Consider the following 16,859-nt stretch of genomic DNA (forward strand, 5'->3'; position numbering starts at 1 on the left):
CTTCTTAACATAACACTCATGACATTTTGGAATCAAACGAAAAAAGCCTAAAAAAGCCAAATTTCATTTGGATTTTTTTTTGAAAAAGTAAAATCCAAAGAGGTTCAAAAAAAGCCTAAATTTTCAAATTTGGCTTTAAAAAATTCAAACTGGCAACCATGGCGCATTAGCGCTATATCCCTAGAAAAAGTTCAGTAGTATCACAAATGGTTCTATTAATATTTTATTTGCGTTGCATTTTTCTACTTAATTAATCGTATTAATTTAATAGAGAAAAATGATCAGTTCTTGGCGAAACTTTAAGCTAATTGTTGTTGAAGTATCTGTGTGTAAAACTGTTTGAAATAGCCTATTATAGCATGGTTCGGTAACCATTTCCTAGTCGCGGGCCAAACCAAACCCAGTAACTACTCGACGGGCCGTTATAAATTTCCAGTAACAATGTTGTTATGTGTGGGTTTTAAGCACAATGAAAGAATGTTTATAGCGAATAAGCAACGACGACAAATAGTACTTACACAGGTACTTACGATACATACAATAAATTACCTCCGTGTACGGTACGTAGCGATCTGACTCCAGCTAAGTGAACAGTGGGACTGCTATTTTTGGTATAAAATGAAATCACTTATATACAGCATTCCAGCTGGCGGTAATTAAATATCGTAACAACATGCTTCAACACGAATAATGAGAAACAGGAAATTTTGGACAATTGACCAAACGCTTCCAGCAATCTGCTGACAGTTGTATAACACTCACAGGCAGGCGTTGGTTGACGTCACACCGGCCAGCCTGCTTCATCTGAATAGCCGGGTTTAGACTCGGTAACAATATGGAGCAAGATGGTACATACGAAAAGCGATGACTTTAAAGAATTTTAATTTAGTTAATCTGCTTAAGAGGTGAACCTAAATGTTTCATGCAATTGCAATTGGGTCAAATTGTACTTAAATAGCTGGCGACGCGTAAAGCGCAAAAAATGCGTATATCCGCTAAAATTGGCAAATCTTTTGATTGACAAGAAAACACACATTGGGCACACATAAAATAAAATATGCATATCTTCCTTTTACTCATGTCTGATGTTTATCACAAAAGACGGAACACATCATCGAAAAAAATCATAGATTAAAAGTTGAAGGAGTTTTATTTGAGTTCCATATGAAAAATTCCACTTAGTTATAGCTTCCATGCGCAAGTCGCCTTTGCTTGGAGTAGACTCTCTCAAACTGCAAATTTAACCTGAAAAACCAATACGATTCGCACGGAGCGCAAAAAATTTTTGCATAATTTTCCTATTGTATAGTTTGTAACGTTTCAAGTCATTTCAAATGTTTATCAATTGTGTATTTTCAAATGTGTTGCGATTTCAAGCCTTTTGGCGTCCGATATGCCCTTGTCAAAAAAAAATCTCTAAAAAAATGTCTCTAAAAACCTTTTAGCGACATCGCTTACCAAAGATTACGGTTCCACCTGTGAACCAAGCCACCACACAGTTCACATGATAGATGTGCTGTTTTTGACATATACTGTAAACCAGTGGTTCTCAACCTTTTTTATTATCTGCGTTTAGTTCTTTATAATTACTCTGTATATATGCCTATAGTGCACCTTAGTAATAGACAACACCAAATTAATTTATGACAGGTTTTTTTAATGTGATTTCTGCTGCTGTATCTCCGAAGCAAGTCTTAAAATGGCTGTGTGTTTTTGACAATGCTAGACGCTAGTCATCTTTGGGATAGCATAAACCAAAATCCAATACATGTGAACTGTTGTAATGTTGTGTTACATCACAATGGAAGTGTTACGTCATACTCAATGTGATTTACAACATGTTACAATGTGATTTTATCACTTACCAATATTGTGATTAAGTATGTTTCCCAGCGTTAATTAATTCAATAAAGGTATATTTAGAAGTTTTTGCGGACCCCCTGAAAACATTTTGCGGACCCCAAGGGGTCTGTGGACCCCCGGTTGAGAACCACTGCTGTAAACAAACGATATGAGTAATCGCCAGGTCAAACATCCGCACCTTTTGAGAAGTAGGCCGCGCTGTATAATATTATATTTCCGTATCGCCTTTTTTTCATGCAAATTCTCAACTTGTATAAGCAAGAGCGTTATATGAATATACACCAATCTTGTCTAGTCATGCCCAGTAATGTCTAGTGAATAAACGGAACGGTTGTTGCTTGCTGGCTTTCATGCTGGCTTGCTTAACACCAGCCAACAAAAACTGTGTGGAGTTGTAATCAGGCTCTGCAATTCCCATTGGAGAAGTAGGTGATTCATCGAGACAAGACATTAATGAGAACTCATAATTCAATCCACATGCTTCAAGTTAATAGTTAAGAGACATGGCCCTGTGTCTAGCTTTGAATAACAGGTCGCGGTCTGGATGATTTTCACCGGCGGGTTGTGATTGCCGACCCCTGTCCCAGAGACACCTGCATAAAATTTTCCATGTTGGGGGGGACATTATGAATACATACACATAATAATTTAACTTCAGTAACTCTGATATTAATATGTACATACTATGTTTTCATTCTTATAAATTTATCAATGAATAATTAATGTATAAATAATTTTAACCTTCAAGTAATGCACATTGCACTTCACCACAATATTTATTACTCGCATTTTGAAATTCTAGGGAGTGGCAAGTTTACAAACTAATTATTGGAATACCTTGCTTTATTAACCAGATGGCCTAACTAGCTTAGACCTAATGATTTGTCACGCAATATTAAAAAGAGGTAAACGTATTGAAATTTTACAGTTGAAGTTCAGCGACGTGATGGCCACAACCGCGAGTTTTTCGCTTGCATCTCTTAATGAATATAACAAAATTCTTTTTCATGATTTTAGAATAAATTATTTGCCAAATGGATTTTTCTCAAACTTGAAAGGAATTACGATTTTCCTTCATATGACGGAAACAACTTGAACCAGGTGAAATTACAGTAGAGGATGTTGTGTTATATAGTATAGTTACTGCAACACACAGTCACATATACATAATGTGTGGTTAGTTATTCACTACTTATTGCACGTTTGTTTATGTGTAAGTGAGATCAGTTAAGTCACAAAAATTTTAATGAGAAATTATAACCAGTTGTTATTTTCGTTTCTACTTTGACCTGATGAAGCAATTTAAAAATTATTTTTTTAAGTATCTTTTTTACCAGACATCCCCTTGAATGTATTTCAACTACTATTTTCGTTGCATATTTGTGCCCGACATCGAACTATCATCTCAGGTTTCTTAGAGTTACTTGTTTAAGACGTAATTTTGTGACGTCATCTTTAAAAATTTCTATGCCTCCGGTAAAAAAAAATGTCACTGTTCAGTTAAAAAATTATTCTTTTTTCAACTCAACGCCTTAAAACTTCAATCGAAATAACAGCAACAAAAAAAAAGTGTGGAAATTATCCACAAAACTTTAAAAGCAAGTTTACCGAGGTCTGGTGTTTCTTTTACTATCAATTCAACAAAAACATAAAAAATTGTCTTTTCGGACAGAATCTGTTTAATGCGCAGTTCATTGAAGCCCATGTTTATTTACACAATAACAAACAACAATGGAACAATGCAAACGTCACAATGGAACAATGGAAACGTCACAATCGAAGTGCACATCGTCATTATGACGTCAGACGAGCACCTTTACGCTTTAAAAAGTGTAGTCAACGTGTAACATCATTCTACCGACAGATCAAACAATGACGTCACATCCTATAGAAAAAATGACGTCATATCATTGAAATCTGGTAAGCTTTAAAAAGATGGCAAAGATTTTCGCAAAATTCGCGACTAAAGCATCAAAAAGCAAAGAAAATGGTCGGGAACTAAATTAGGCGAAACAACGATTGTCGATCAGTCTGTGACGTAACAAAGCATACACCAACGCGACGCAATAGGAGCTGATGACGTCACAATCGCTTTTGACTGCTGATCAAGCGTAAAATCGGCAAATTGCAACAAACTTGGCAGTCACGTGACTACGGGATTGATTGGCAATAAAAAACAAAGAACGATGCAAGTGTGACGTAATAATCAAATCGATGCCGATGTCATAAAATATTTTTTAAGCGGGAAATGTACGATCAGTGCAAAGATAAAGTATTAAAAGTAAAAAGAAACGATTTTTGACATTATCTTTATCAAACGTATTATATAGACCTAAAAATTGCTAATAGTGATTTCAAAATATATTTTCAATGATTTGTAAAAACAACTAACATACATTTATATATATATAACTAACATAGTATATATAATAACAAGCGATGTGTGTAAAATAGGGGCGAAATAAGAAACAAAAGAGCAAAAAAAGTATCTTTGGAACACGGAATGGCGTATCACTATACGTGAAGTGGAGTAACGACAAAAATACGGAAAGTAAAAATGGTCCAATTTAAAGAAAAGTTTCCAATTTAAAGTCTTCCACTATTTAGTGCGGGTGCGACCACCTAGCTTGTAAAATGACCGATAATATCGTTTGCAATCTCTGTAATTTAGCCATGGTTAGTAATCATGTGTTTTCACTAATACCACTTTTAAAATGCGGTAAACTGGAATATAGGCTCAAGATGAGCTTCGTATTATCAATTTTATGCTTAAGCTTGGTATTAAAAGTTTCGGATATTGGAATGTAGCGTCATTGGCTGGATACATTCAGCCTCCAAATCCAAACTCAGTGGCAGTAAACTCGAGAAAAAAGCACCTTTTTTGGTTGAAATACGGTCACGTAGGTTTTGCCATACGTCAGTATTAACATATCTCACCGTAAAGTGTACAACGGTGAAATTACAACATTGTTTCAAAACAGGGTTAACGAATTACTTAAAATGCAGAAACGAAGCAATAATCAAAAAGGTATGCGCAAAGCAAAAGATGCTGACGTCACAAAAGAAAACGGGGTAGGGAAATGTGACGTCACAGAAAAAAGCTGAATTCGAAGGTGACGTCACAAAAGCAAAGCGGTATTAAATGTAAGACGAACATTTTAAGATTGACTGATTACGCGAGTACTTCAAAGCGGTGATGGCTGACTGTTTTGTGAAATTGGAAAGTGTTTATGAATTTTGTGCCAGGCTTCAATGAAAGATATACACTTAACTACTGTGATCTGGCCCTTCCGGAGCTGCTTTTTAACTAACGATTGCGGCTTATGTATCATAATGAAAGGTGCAAACACATATGTGTGTCAACAACTGTGATCTAGCCTTCTGAAGCTGGTTTTTGAGCGATGGCTTTCGGTGACCAAAAACACGCTATTTAGTATTTTTTTGGAGGAATATTTTTGTCACAAAAGTTGAGAACCACTTAACTAGAGTAACCCTACCCTTCAGCCTGTCAAAAAAGAAGAAATAAGAGACCTTCGGTAATGAAGCAACAGACCATTCATAAATCCAGTTTAGTGCACAGTGTTGTCATGACTTAAGTTAATGATTTGACTTAGTGCCTTAAAATCGAATTTTAAAATGACTTGACTTAACTCAAGTCTTTTGGACAAACTACTTCGGTTAAAAGAGAGGTTTTTATAAAGGATTTTTTTACAAAGTCGGGTTATTTAGCTTAACTTTTGCACATAAATCGACTTACTTGCTATGTATTGCGTTTGTGTTATTTTTACTTGAGGTATTGCTCATAATCGGACGAGTTTACTAATTTGAATAGTTTAACGTTTTATTTTTATGACAAGGACTTGATTTGGACTTGACTTATTTTGGCAACTGATGACTTGAATTGGGGACTTGACCTATTGTTTACTTAAAACGACTTGACTCGGACTTAAGTGACCTTAAAATCGCCGGTTTACAAGACTGGTGGAGTATATGCAGTACATCACCACTGCTTTGAAGTACTAATCAATCAGACGATAGGTTATTGCTTGGCGAGCGGGGCTTTATTTCGTAGCACCTCTAGCAAATAGAATCCCAGTCGAAAGTGTCATCTTCTATATCGTCCTGCTGCTGCGGCGGCGGATGTTGGCCGTGGTGGGGATCGAACCTAAAACCCCGGGAAAATAGCGTTAAAAATGGCTAAACTATAGGGCTACCATACAGACTTGAACAACTAAATAATTCTAGTTTTCTAATTCATTGAATTAGAGCAAAATGCAGCTAATCTGTTTTCTAAATTGCTTGTGTGCTCTAGTTCTAGTTTCAATCTAATAAAATTATCACAGTCATATATTTTTTTAATTATCCCGGTCGTATTTTCTATTTACAGTCTTATGGAAATATATTTGTGAATAATTAAATGGAATTCCAGCTTATATTTTAGTTTTTAAGTGTTTCTTCACCCATGGGCCGCGACCCAGAATTGTGTCGCAGTTTGATATGGCAAACTGGCTGTAGAAAGTTCACATGAATAAATTTATTGAGACTGGTTGTAAGCAAGATTTCTCGAATACTTAAGAACATTGCACAAAACATAGGAAAATCATGTTAAACGCCAAAATGCCGGCGCAAATACCTGTACAAAACCACTGTCACCAATTCTCACGAGAAACAAAGAAGTTAAACCTGATTTTAATTATAGGTTTACGAGATATAATTCCCTAAGTTTAATTATGAAAGGCGCATAGCAAATTTATGATTAAAGTCAGCGTGGTCCAACTTCTTTTCATCGCGGGCCAAAAACTTTTTTTTTTATCTTGCGGGCCAATGTTTTTAAATAGCGATTCTTAGGCTTATTGCTGGCAAATTATACATAGCTTATGGCAGTGGTTCTTAACCTTTTTTCAGCCGCACCTCCTTTGGTAATTTTCCAATGCCTTTCGCCCCCCAACAAAAAACAATTCGGAATTTTCAATTAAATATCACTTAGACAATTTGAAAATAGTAAAGCGTGTTGGAGGTCGTTATCTTGTTTCAAAAGATCGCCAGGTTAAGAACCGGTGGCCTATGGCATATATACTCACTTTATGAAATGTACACCTTTGTTCAGCTACGGTAGCTTTGGCCCGCGGGCCTGCAGTTGGACCACACTGATTCAAGTGATTGCAGCATTAATGTATGTTGCAATCCGCAACACATGTCTAATGTTTCTCGCTTACAAAGGTCAGTAAAAAGATAAAAAGTTTGAGTAGCTCCGCTGTTATACCTACGTTTAGTTTTTGGGTTGTCGCGAAAAAAGGTTAAGAAACACTGAACTACTACAATAGATCTCAGTTGTTAACACACATATTATATTTGTGCACGTTTCATTGAATAAATAATATGGTACTGTGGACCCCCTTCAATTGAAATGCTTGTACCAACGTATTGAGCAAGCATTCTCTCTGAGCCTGCATAGCTCAGTTGGTAAAGCGACGGTCCCGGCTTGACAAGAGGTCGTTAGTTCGAACCTCACTGCAGGCTAGTTGTTTTTCTAGCCTGCCCTGCTTGCATCATAGGTCAACAGATTTGGTAAGTCTGCAAAGGCTTTCGGTGTACTACTACCATACTTCGTCTTTAAAGAGGATTTGTCTGCTTTATCAATCAACAAGAATTGACCTCCAAGCGGCTTAAATTTCCTTCTTTTAGCACTTAGAGTTGTTTCATTTATAAGTTTAACAGAATTATTAGTTTATGTGATGTGATATTTTAGTCTATCTAGCCCAGGGTTTCCTAAACTGTTTTACATTGTGTCCTCCTTCGAAAATTTGTCATTAGCCCCCCTTTTTTTCAACCTTAATTTTTTTTAGGAATAGTCATTTTAATTAACCAACTGGTTTATGCAGTAACCGGTAGTTAAAATGAAAAAATGATATAAATACAACAGAGATAACACTCATCTACAGTCGTAGCCATTGCGCAGACTTAAAAATATAAAAAACTAATAAATCTAAAAGTGAAACAAAGAAAGTAAACTCAAGAACGAGAAGTAGCTCATTGTAGTACTACTAATTTTATTAAATTTAAATTTTTTCACGCCCCCCAGGTTAGGAACCCCTGATCTAGCCGATAATGCGCGATAATACGTCAAACTGTGAGGTTATGAACTCATGACGTCCACTTACCGTGGCGGTGGCATGAGGTTGTTCTGCCTCGATGCGTCCATCCGCGTCACGCCTGGATGACCACCTGCAATACACACAAAAACACGTGATTTTAAATTCTTAGATATAGAACATACCATTGGTTGACCTATTCTTATTAAATAAATTAAATAAAGTGAGTTAAAGCAGAAACCGACTAGTACAACAATTACAGTAATTAATTTAAAAAAAAACGTTTTAGGTTTTATTTGAATTTTGCCAACGTCTTTTTTTGTCGCCGAATTACAATGTCTCAATTACTTGCTACTAATGTAGTGACTGTTATTATTGTTTGCCTGAGTGTTGTGTATACCTAGTGTTGTGAATTGTGTTGTGTATACCTAGTGTTGTGATTGAAACTGTTGTAAAACTCAATGTTGAGTTAAGTGCACTTAAGTTACCGTTTTTAAATGACTTGACTTAACTTAAGTCTTTGGAGCAAAATGACTTCACTTAAGTCGTTTAGACAAATAACGTGGTTTGAAATGAAGTGTTTTCATTAAGCAATTATTATAAAATTGGGTTATTTATCATAATTTTGCACATAAAACAATTTGCTTGTTTCTTCAAAAAATGGCTTGACTTGATTTTTTCAAAAATGGCTTGAGTTGAACTTGAGTTATTTTTCAAATTACTTGACTGGGGCTTAAATCATTCCAAAATGACTCGTTTGCAACATTGCTGAATACAATAACAGACGTAAATGCGTTGTTGAAAGCAATTTTATTTTTTGCAAAACCAGAACAGACAAGTTCAAACTCGTCTTGTCTGTTTGCAATTTGGCAAACCACAGCGAGGCGTCGCACGTCACAAACGAGTCTCTGTGACGTCATAATCAGATTTATAGCGTGGGGGACGCGGCGGGTTTTACGCTCGATGCAACCAACCAACACAAGTTTAACGGTGGATCATTTTTCGGGGCAAACAGTGACGTCAGTAATTTTGAGGACGGAGTTTCATTCATAAATTTTGATAGGGGGCTTCCCCGGAAACCTGATATCAAGATTGAAAACAAATATTTTTATTTTTATCGCTAATAAGTCATGATCGGTTTTGTGTCGATTAAATAATTTGCGAGTTTATTGGGATGGTGAACAAATTACGAGTTTAGTTGCATGTGTCAGAGAAATTTAATATCTGCATGTACTCCACGAAGAAATATCAGTAAATTAGGAGAAATAATAGAATAAATTAGACAGAAAGATAATATCTATATAAACCGTAGAAAATATATCTTCTGGTAACATTTATTGCATCTGTAACTATGTTCCAAAGTCATATATATATATCTATACGTCGTATTCACCATTTTATTTTTCAACATATCTTCGTTATCATCAGGGTTAGAAATTTTGTAGGAACAGCGTATAAAAATCCCTGGTTTATCCCGTAATTATGGACTCTAAAAATTATATCACCGACAAAACAAACGCTACCTTGTACGTTTGCACCAACAAATTGTCGCCACTAGGGGCGTCACGCGCGTTTGTTTGTTCATTATGACGTCACACGGCGTGGCACACAGAAGACAATGGGTATTGTGATGTTTGACTTGAGCGGGCCGAACGACCGCCATTGACGCGAGCTTTTATTTCAATGTTTGCAGATGCAATAAAGGTTGAACGCTTACGTCATGAAGATGTTTTCTGCAAACCCGGGTAAATTTATCAGTGACGTCACTGCAAAATTACGGATTTTAAGGCTCTTAACTCTTGTAGTAAATATCTTACGTAAGGTAATAAAGTTTGTGCGATTCTCCCAGCTAGTTGCTAGTGACTATGTTTTTAGAGATTCTGTGATACTATGACAGTGTTGTAAACAAGTTATTTGGAAATGACTTAAAGTCAACTCGTTTGTAAAACAACTTAAGTCTAAGCCACGTCTTTTTAAATAAATAACAAGTCCCAGTTAAGTCCTTGTCAAAAATAAAAAGGTAAACTATTCTAATTAGTAAACTCGTCTAATTATGAGCAATAACTCAACTAAAAGATAACAAAAACACAAACATATAGCAATTATATTTGATTTTAGTGTAAGTGTTAGGATAAATAAACCTAATTTTATTGAAAAATGTTTGATAAATATACAATTTTAAACTGATTCATTTGTCCAAAAGACTTTTTTAAGTCAAATAAAGTATTTCAAACATTGACTTAAGTGCTCATTCATTTTCGGGACTTTTTCTAGTGTCGTAAATATTTATTTATATGCCAAACTTTTGTAAGGTTTAAATATTTATTTCTATATTAATTTTTGTCCCAAAAATGTATTTATATGCCTAAAACCCTTAAGTGTTTAAAATATGTATTTATTTGCTAAGTTTTTCCAGTGTTCCAAACATTTACTTATAATATATATAGGACGTTGAAACGTCGATTGATTATGATAAAACTGCTGGATGAGCAACACTCGGTTATACTTTATGCCTGGAAGCAATAGCTTATTTCATGTACTTATAATTTTATTTTAGTGTATAATTTTTTTTTCGAAAGGCGTCTCTTACCTTGGGTGATTCCTCCGAGATTGTGGGCGTGGCCAGCCGGCATGGAATGTGATTGGCTGGCCGACATGACGCCCGTTTGCCTAAAGAAGGTGTTCAGGCTACAACAAAGGCTGTCCACCGACTGCTGGTCCAACTCCCAATTGCGCTGTTCGGCCTGCTGCATATTCTCCATCAGTTCTGCAAAAAGCACCCCACGTTACTTCGCTGCCGTTTCGATTTTATTTTGACAACTTTACTCCAATTTTGGAAATTGGCTTTGGAGGTTTTAAACTACAGTACGAAGAGTTAAATTTAAAAAAAAATTTGCAAACAAACAATATTTCGAGTAGAAAGATAAAGTTGGTTTAATATGAAATCCAACACAGTGTGATTCATTCAAAGTATTCTAAACAATTAAAGTTTTTAAAGTAGTTTTTTAATTTTTTTTTTAATTTAAAAACCGGTTATGGCAAAAGTCTTAACTAGTTGTACACGTTTTTGATCAGGATTTTCGATATTTGTGTTAAAGTATGGGGCCGAATATGAATCGTTGTACTCTGATACCATTTTTTTAGGAAAATACTGGCTCAAGTATCAATTATTACAATAGAGGTTCGACTAAAACAAATGTTTGAAGTCAAATGAAAAATGAAGAAGCCAGGTAACACGGAAATAAAATAAAATCAAAAATAAAACAAGTTACGTTCAGATGTAAACTTAAGATTATCTGACTAAAAATTCTCAGCAAAATCTCTGCGGATAGACTTCTAGATATGCAACTAATCAGTATCGATAGGTCCAGTATCAAACCAACAACGATAATACGACACAGTATCATACATCAGCTCTGACCGATATTTTTTAGCACAATTTCACTTAAGAGTACAAGGCTGTGCGTTTTTAGTAGGACTATAGGACAAGAGTTTTTAAACTAGGGTCCATGAAACACTTGGGGTCCTTGAACTAGTATTAGGGGTCCATGAAAGCCCAATTGAAATATTAGTGTATATTTCGGTTTTGCACTGAATGCATTAAGACTCCATTTTACTTTCACATTTTCGGACTGAAATCAGCACATTTGTGGAGGCTATTTGTATTGTGACGTCAGTTTTGAATTGTTTTTGCCTACCGTTGACCAAGCGAGGCTAAAAAATAGGGGTACGTGGTAAAAAAAAAAGTTTAAGAACCTCTGGACTGAAGGTATAAGTACCAAAGTCCATTGCACTGTTGGTTGCATTATGTGGCCGTTCCAATAAAACAATACGCATTGTTGACGTCACAATAATTAAAAGCTGTAGTAAGTTGCAGAATAAATATCAAAGCACATGCAGAAGTAGAATGCATTGTTCGACCAGCACAATAAAACAACATACATTGTCGACATTATATTGTTTGTAGTGAGACGACGTACAAATGTAAAAGCTCATTGAAACGGTGACATTATGTGAAAACGCTATGTGTGTATTCCTAGCTGATTTTAAAATAGTTATTTATTAACATGGTTAAAAATTACACTAAATTTCGTCAAATTCTGTATGGACTTTAATGTTTATATTGCTTATCTTACTACAGGCTCAAACCATTTGAACGACAGTAGCGTTTACTTTTTGAACGTTTAAACAATGTTCACAATAGAGTTCGAGCTTGAATACGTATTCTACATCCTATTAGGGTTGTCTGATACTTTCGTTTTATTCCGGTTCCGATCGATGCCAATACCCAATAATTTTGAGAATTAACACTTTAAGAGATAAAATAATTCCGGTGTTTTAAATTTTCTAAGCGGTCACCAAATTAAACTTAAAACTGGCGTATGTGCAACAAGCGTGGGATGTGGAAACAAAATCTGCCGACTCACTGAGTTATTTTGAGCGACGCTAAACACCACCGTCATGTGACATTCCAATGTCGTCTAAACTTTCAGCCAGGAAAAAGTATGCAACCCGAAAATGAAACTTTTCTCTAGTTTTATCAGGGGTGGGCAACCTTTTTAACACAAGGGCCAGTTAGGAAATGTAATGCTTACAGGAGGGCCGCACATCATAAACACTAATTCATATTTTCAGTTTTTACTAGAAAAACTAATGAGCTGCTAGGCTGCAACTAGGGCAGTTTTGTCAGTGCTGTCTACGTGTGGATTCGGAAATAACTTTTCCTACAATTCCAGTGACGCCTTTATCGTACTGATCAGCTCAGTATAATTCCATTAACAGCTTTAATTCAAAAACAGCTGTTACATAACATCTCAGTCAATATGCGTGGCAAAAGTCTGTTACACCTTGACCGCACTAGACAAGTGTAATTGTTGCAAAACAATTCTTCATCATAACAACGCGACACAAGTAAAAAACTTTATGATTGAGATTGTTTTTGTAATAGATGCTTTCCATTCGAGTTCAAATGCATTTGTGTAGCGGTGTAGCCCATGGTTTACATTGCACTTCAAACAGGAAACTGATAGAGCAAAAGTCCCAACATGGTGAACACTTTTAGCCTTATTTAAGGAAAAATAGCTGGAAGAAGGTGAAGGGCCGCACAAAACATGGAAAAGGGCCGTGGGCCGCACGTTGCCCGCTTCTGAAATACATGATAGCAACTAGGTATGTCCGATAATAATACGATACCCGATGCCAAGTGGTGGTATCGGTCCTCGTCCGATACTTAGTTGGTAACGGTGATCTGATAACAAATTAATCTAAAATATTTAGTCACGATTTTGCAAAAATACAGCAATCGCTGGTTTGGAACCAAAATAATAGCTGACATTTTTCAAATCAAAAAAAGTGGTAGGTTAAAAACTGGGGTTAAGAAATTTTAGGAAATAAATGTTTGAAAAAAATAACGTTTCAATTTGTTCGATTTCTTTGTTTAAGCATAATAATAAAGTCATTTTAGTGTTTGATCGGATCGCGAGACTTTTTGCTTAAAAATATCGGGTATCGGCATCGGAAAAAAATGAGAAGGCATTATCAGACTAGAGAGTTAAATTTAAAATAGGTTCCTCCGGCATATATTTCTTGTTAGTCCCTGATGAAGGCTTGTCGGATAGTAAGCCGAAACGTTGGTTGAAGAAATATATGCCAGAGGAACCTATTTTAAATATACTATGCCTGGTAGCAACACCATATTTATAGAGAGTTAAAGTAGACAAGCGCGTGATTGGTAATTGCTGTAACTACTATGCATGCTAAAAGATAACCACTGAGTTGTGCTTCGTCTTATCGCTTTGTATTTTGAACGTGTCTCGCACATTTTTATCTCTTTTTTTCTTTGTGTCATTTTATTTTGCGCCCTGTTGGCTTTGTGTGTCAGTCCCTGACGAAGGCTTGCCGTATAGTAAGCCGGAACGTTGGTTGAAGAAATATATGCCAGAGGAACCTATTTTAAATAACTACTAGGTATGTTCGATACTTGACATTTTCCGATACCCGATATTTCGACAGAAATTATCGCGATCCGATACCAAATTACGTCATTACTATGCTCAAGCAAAGAAATAGAACAAAAAGTTCAAATAAACTTCAAATAAAATTTCGATTTCTTTAAAATTATCAACAGACAAACGCCCAAGATACTAAAGTGTGCATTGGCAAAAATATGGGTATTTGTGATAAAATATTAATCGTATAGACTGTAGAGTTCCTAAGAATAGTCGGGTGTCACTTGTTCTCGGGAGACACGTTTTAACATTATTTGGCACAAATTTTCTTTAGCGTTAGGTTCAGTTACCTCCAGTTGTTAACCTACTGTTTTTTGTTGTTCGTAAAATTGGCACCGATACCACCCTACTATCGGACGTGTACCGATACTGCAACTTGGTATCGGGTATCGGCCCTGATCCGATATAAGCAGACACCGCTATTCCAGAGGCGTAGCCAGTGTATTTTGCGCCCGGGGGCAAACTATAAAATTGACTCCCCCTTCTCCGTGTTTGATCACGTTTTCTATTACAATAACATAATTTTCCTTACTTTATACGAAAAACGATTCAAATTTTAATACAACATTGTATTTAAAGAAGAATCAGCCTTGTTTTGGCTTTTGAAAGCCTCATTTTGGCGCCCGTGCACCTTGGCGCCCGGGGACATATGTACCCCACCGCACCCCCCTAGCTACGCCTCTGCCCTATACCTATAACTTAAAAGCGTGCACATAATTCGTTAGTAGCGTAACCTTGAGCCTATAAACAGGTTTGATTCAGTCTCTGCAAACAGGTTCAGTGATCAATAGAAAGCAGCAAAGCCGTGGGGCTAAAAATACTTTGACGTATTAACGCAACCGCCCACGCATTTCGCGCTTGGGGGAGACTCGACTTTTGGGCTTCCGCAAATAGCGGCTGCACGCATTGTGACGCCACAGACCGTGTCATGACGTCACGCGCGCGGCTTAACGCAGCTTCAACTATTTGGCGGCGAGCCTTTTTTTGCGGTGGCGACCAAGTTAGCGCGATAGAAGTATGCTTTTTTAGTTTTTGTGGAAAGCCAAAATAGCACGCTGGTTTTGGCTTTGGGAAAAGGGCCACAGGCACAAAATAAGTGTTTAAAATGTATCTCAGTGTTGTTGGACGATTTATCTATCCAAAGCAGGGATTCTTTAACTTTTTTTACCGCGGACCCCTAAAGTTATATTGTTGCTAGCGTGGACCACGGTAGGAAAAAAAAAATAAAACATGACGTCAGGAATTTACCTCACAATACAAATAAATTATAGATCTGCTGATGTCGAAAAAAAAAGTGTGAAAGTGAAAAAAGTGTGAAAGTGAGATGGAATCTTAATACATTCAGTGCAAAACTGTTTTATCTGTATTTAAACTGTTGATAAATTAATTGGGCTACTTCTTAAATATACACTAATATTTTAATTAGGCGTTCATGGACCCCCTAAAACTAGTCCACGTACCCCAAAGGGGTCCATTGACCCCAGTTTAGGAGCCCCTAAAGCAAAGGCATAAAATCAGTGCGTAAAAATGTGTGAATGTTTTTGGACGACCTATCCGACCCAAGGCACGAAATCAGGGTTACATTTTTTTTTTTGACCAACTTACCTTTCTGGAATGGTTTTATTGTCATTTCTTAAGCCAGGCGTTTACAGTAAGAAACAGGAGTTGGTACACAAGACCAACTGTAAACACCGAGGGTCATAAAAAGGGCAAAAATACGTGATGAGTCATTCGAACGCGAAAAACTAATCGATAGGTACAAAAAGACAGCCCTAACCCAGTGGTCCGCAACCTTTTTAGTAAACCACCCTAATTTTCATGAAATGAAATTAGCATTTACATGCGACACTTTTGTTTTCTAAGAAGTAATGCTTGAACTAAATAACAGTGGCTACACATGTGTACCAAAATGAGAAGTTAACACGCGCATTTTAAGTTAACCAATAAAACACGATTTTTTATTTTTTTATTTATTTACTTTTTAGTAAACTCGTGGTTTAAACGAACGCAAAGAAACAAGTAAAACTGCAGGAATCGGTGGGTCATGGAGACCCTTTAAAAGTTTATGTGACCTCACATTGATCCATGGGTTGGTGACCACTGCTCTAACTAAATGTGAAGACGCCCTCGTTTTTTCACGTGTAATTGGCAGCGGTTTTGCACCCCGCTTCCGAGTAAATTTAACCCGAAAACCGGACTTTGACACTGTGTTGTGATTCGCACCAAAAAGCAAACACGAGGCACGCTCAAGGGCAAACGGAGGCTCCAAGGTCAACTTGTTTCGGTTGCGATCGGAAGCCACGCTTGGTACGACCTTGAGGGGTCAAATATTGTTAAAAGCGAGGAAATCGTTGGGGCGCTACTATACGACTGTTCTACAAGGTTTCTACGGCAACTATCAAAAATCCATTCGCCGTTTAAAAAAAGTTCAAATAAAAAGCTCAACGAAAAGACGATTGCAGTTAACAACACAGCTACTTTTTTTCGCATATTTTCAATCTCAATATTATCTTTGGTATTGAAAATGAATAAAGATTTATCAAGAACATTCAAAATGTTACCTACTGCATACTTCTATATAGGCTTTGATATTTTTACTTCGTTTAAATAAACTTGTAACGCTCACCAATTGTGTTGAAAATCAATAAAATTTAAAGAATTATTCGAAACGTTCAAAATGCTAACAACTTTTATAAGGGCTTTGATATTTTTTACAACGTTTATAAAAAGTTGTCTATATCTTTAACCTTTGTGGATCTCGTTTTATATGACATGGACAGAACATCAACAACTGACATTTTAGCAACAAGCATGGACCCTCAACCAACACAATAATATTAGGTTAGTAGGTTTTTTAACAACTGAATCCTGCCCTCCAACAGAACACATAATCCCG

The 16,859-nt window shown here is 36.3% G+C and overlaps 1 protein-coding gene across 1 annotated transcript in view; it reads right to left on the reverse strand.

Moving 5' to 3' along the window:
* Window positions 1-3,535: 3,535 nt before the first annotated feature.
* The window catches only part of LOC146146640 (forkhead box protein J3-like), a 28,983-nt gene continuing 15,659 nt past the window's right edge, over window positions 3,536-16,859 (reverse strand). The window contains exons 12-14 of the mRNA XM_083386890.1: window positions 10,546-10,722; window positions 8,025-8,088; window positions 3,536-6,028 (exon numbers count right to left, since the gene is read on the reverse strand). Coding sequence (XP_083243016.1) covers window positions 5,941-6,028; window positions 8,025-8,088; window positions 10,546-10,722 — 329 coding nt within the window. The 3' untranslated portion in view covers window positions 3,536-5,940. The remainder of the gene's footprint in view (window positions 6,029-8,024; window positions 8,089-10,545; window positions 10,723-16,859) is intronic.

The sequence above is a fragment of the Ascidiella aspersa genome, chromosome 4, assembly GCF_963924565.1.
Source record: "Ascidiella aspersa chromosome 4, kaAscAspe10.2, whole genome shotgun sequence".
NCBI lineage: Eukaryota > Metazoa > Chordata > Ascidiacea > Phlebobranchia > Ascidiidae > Ascidiella > Ascidiella aspersa.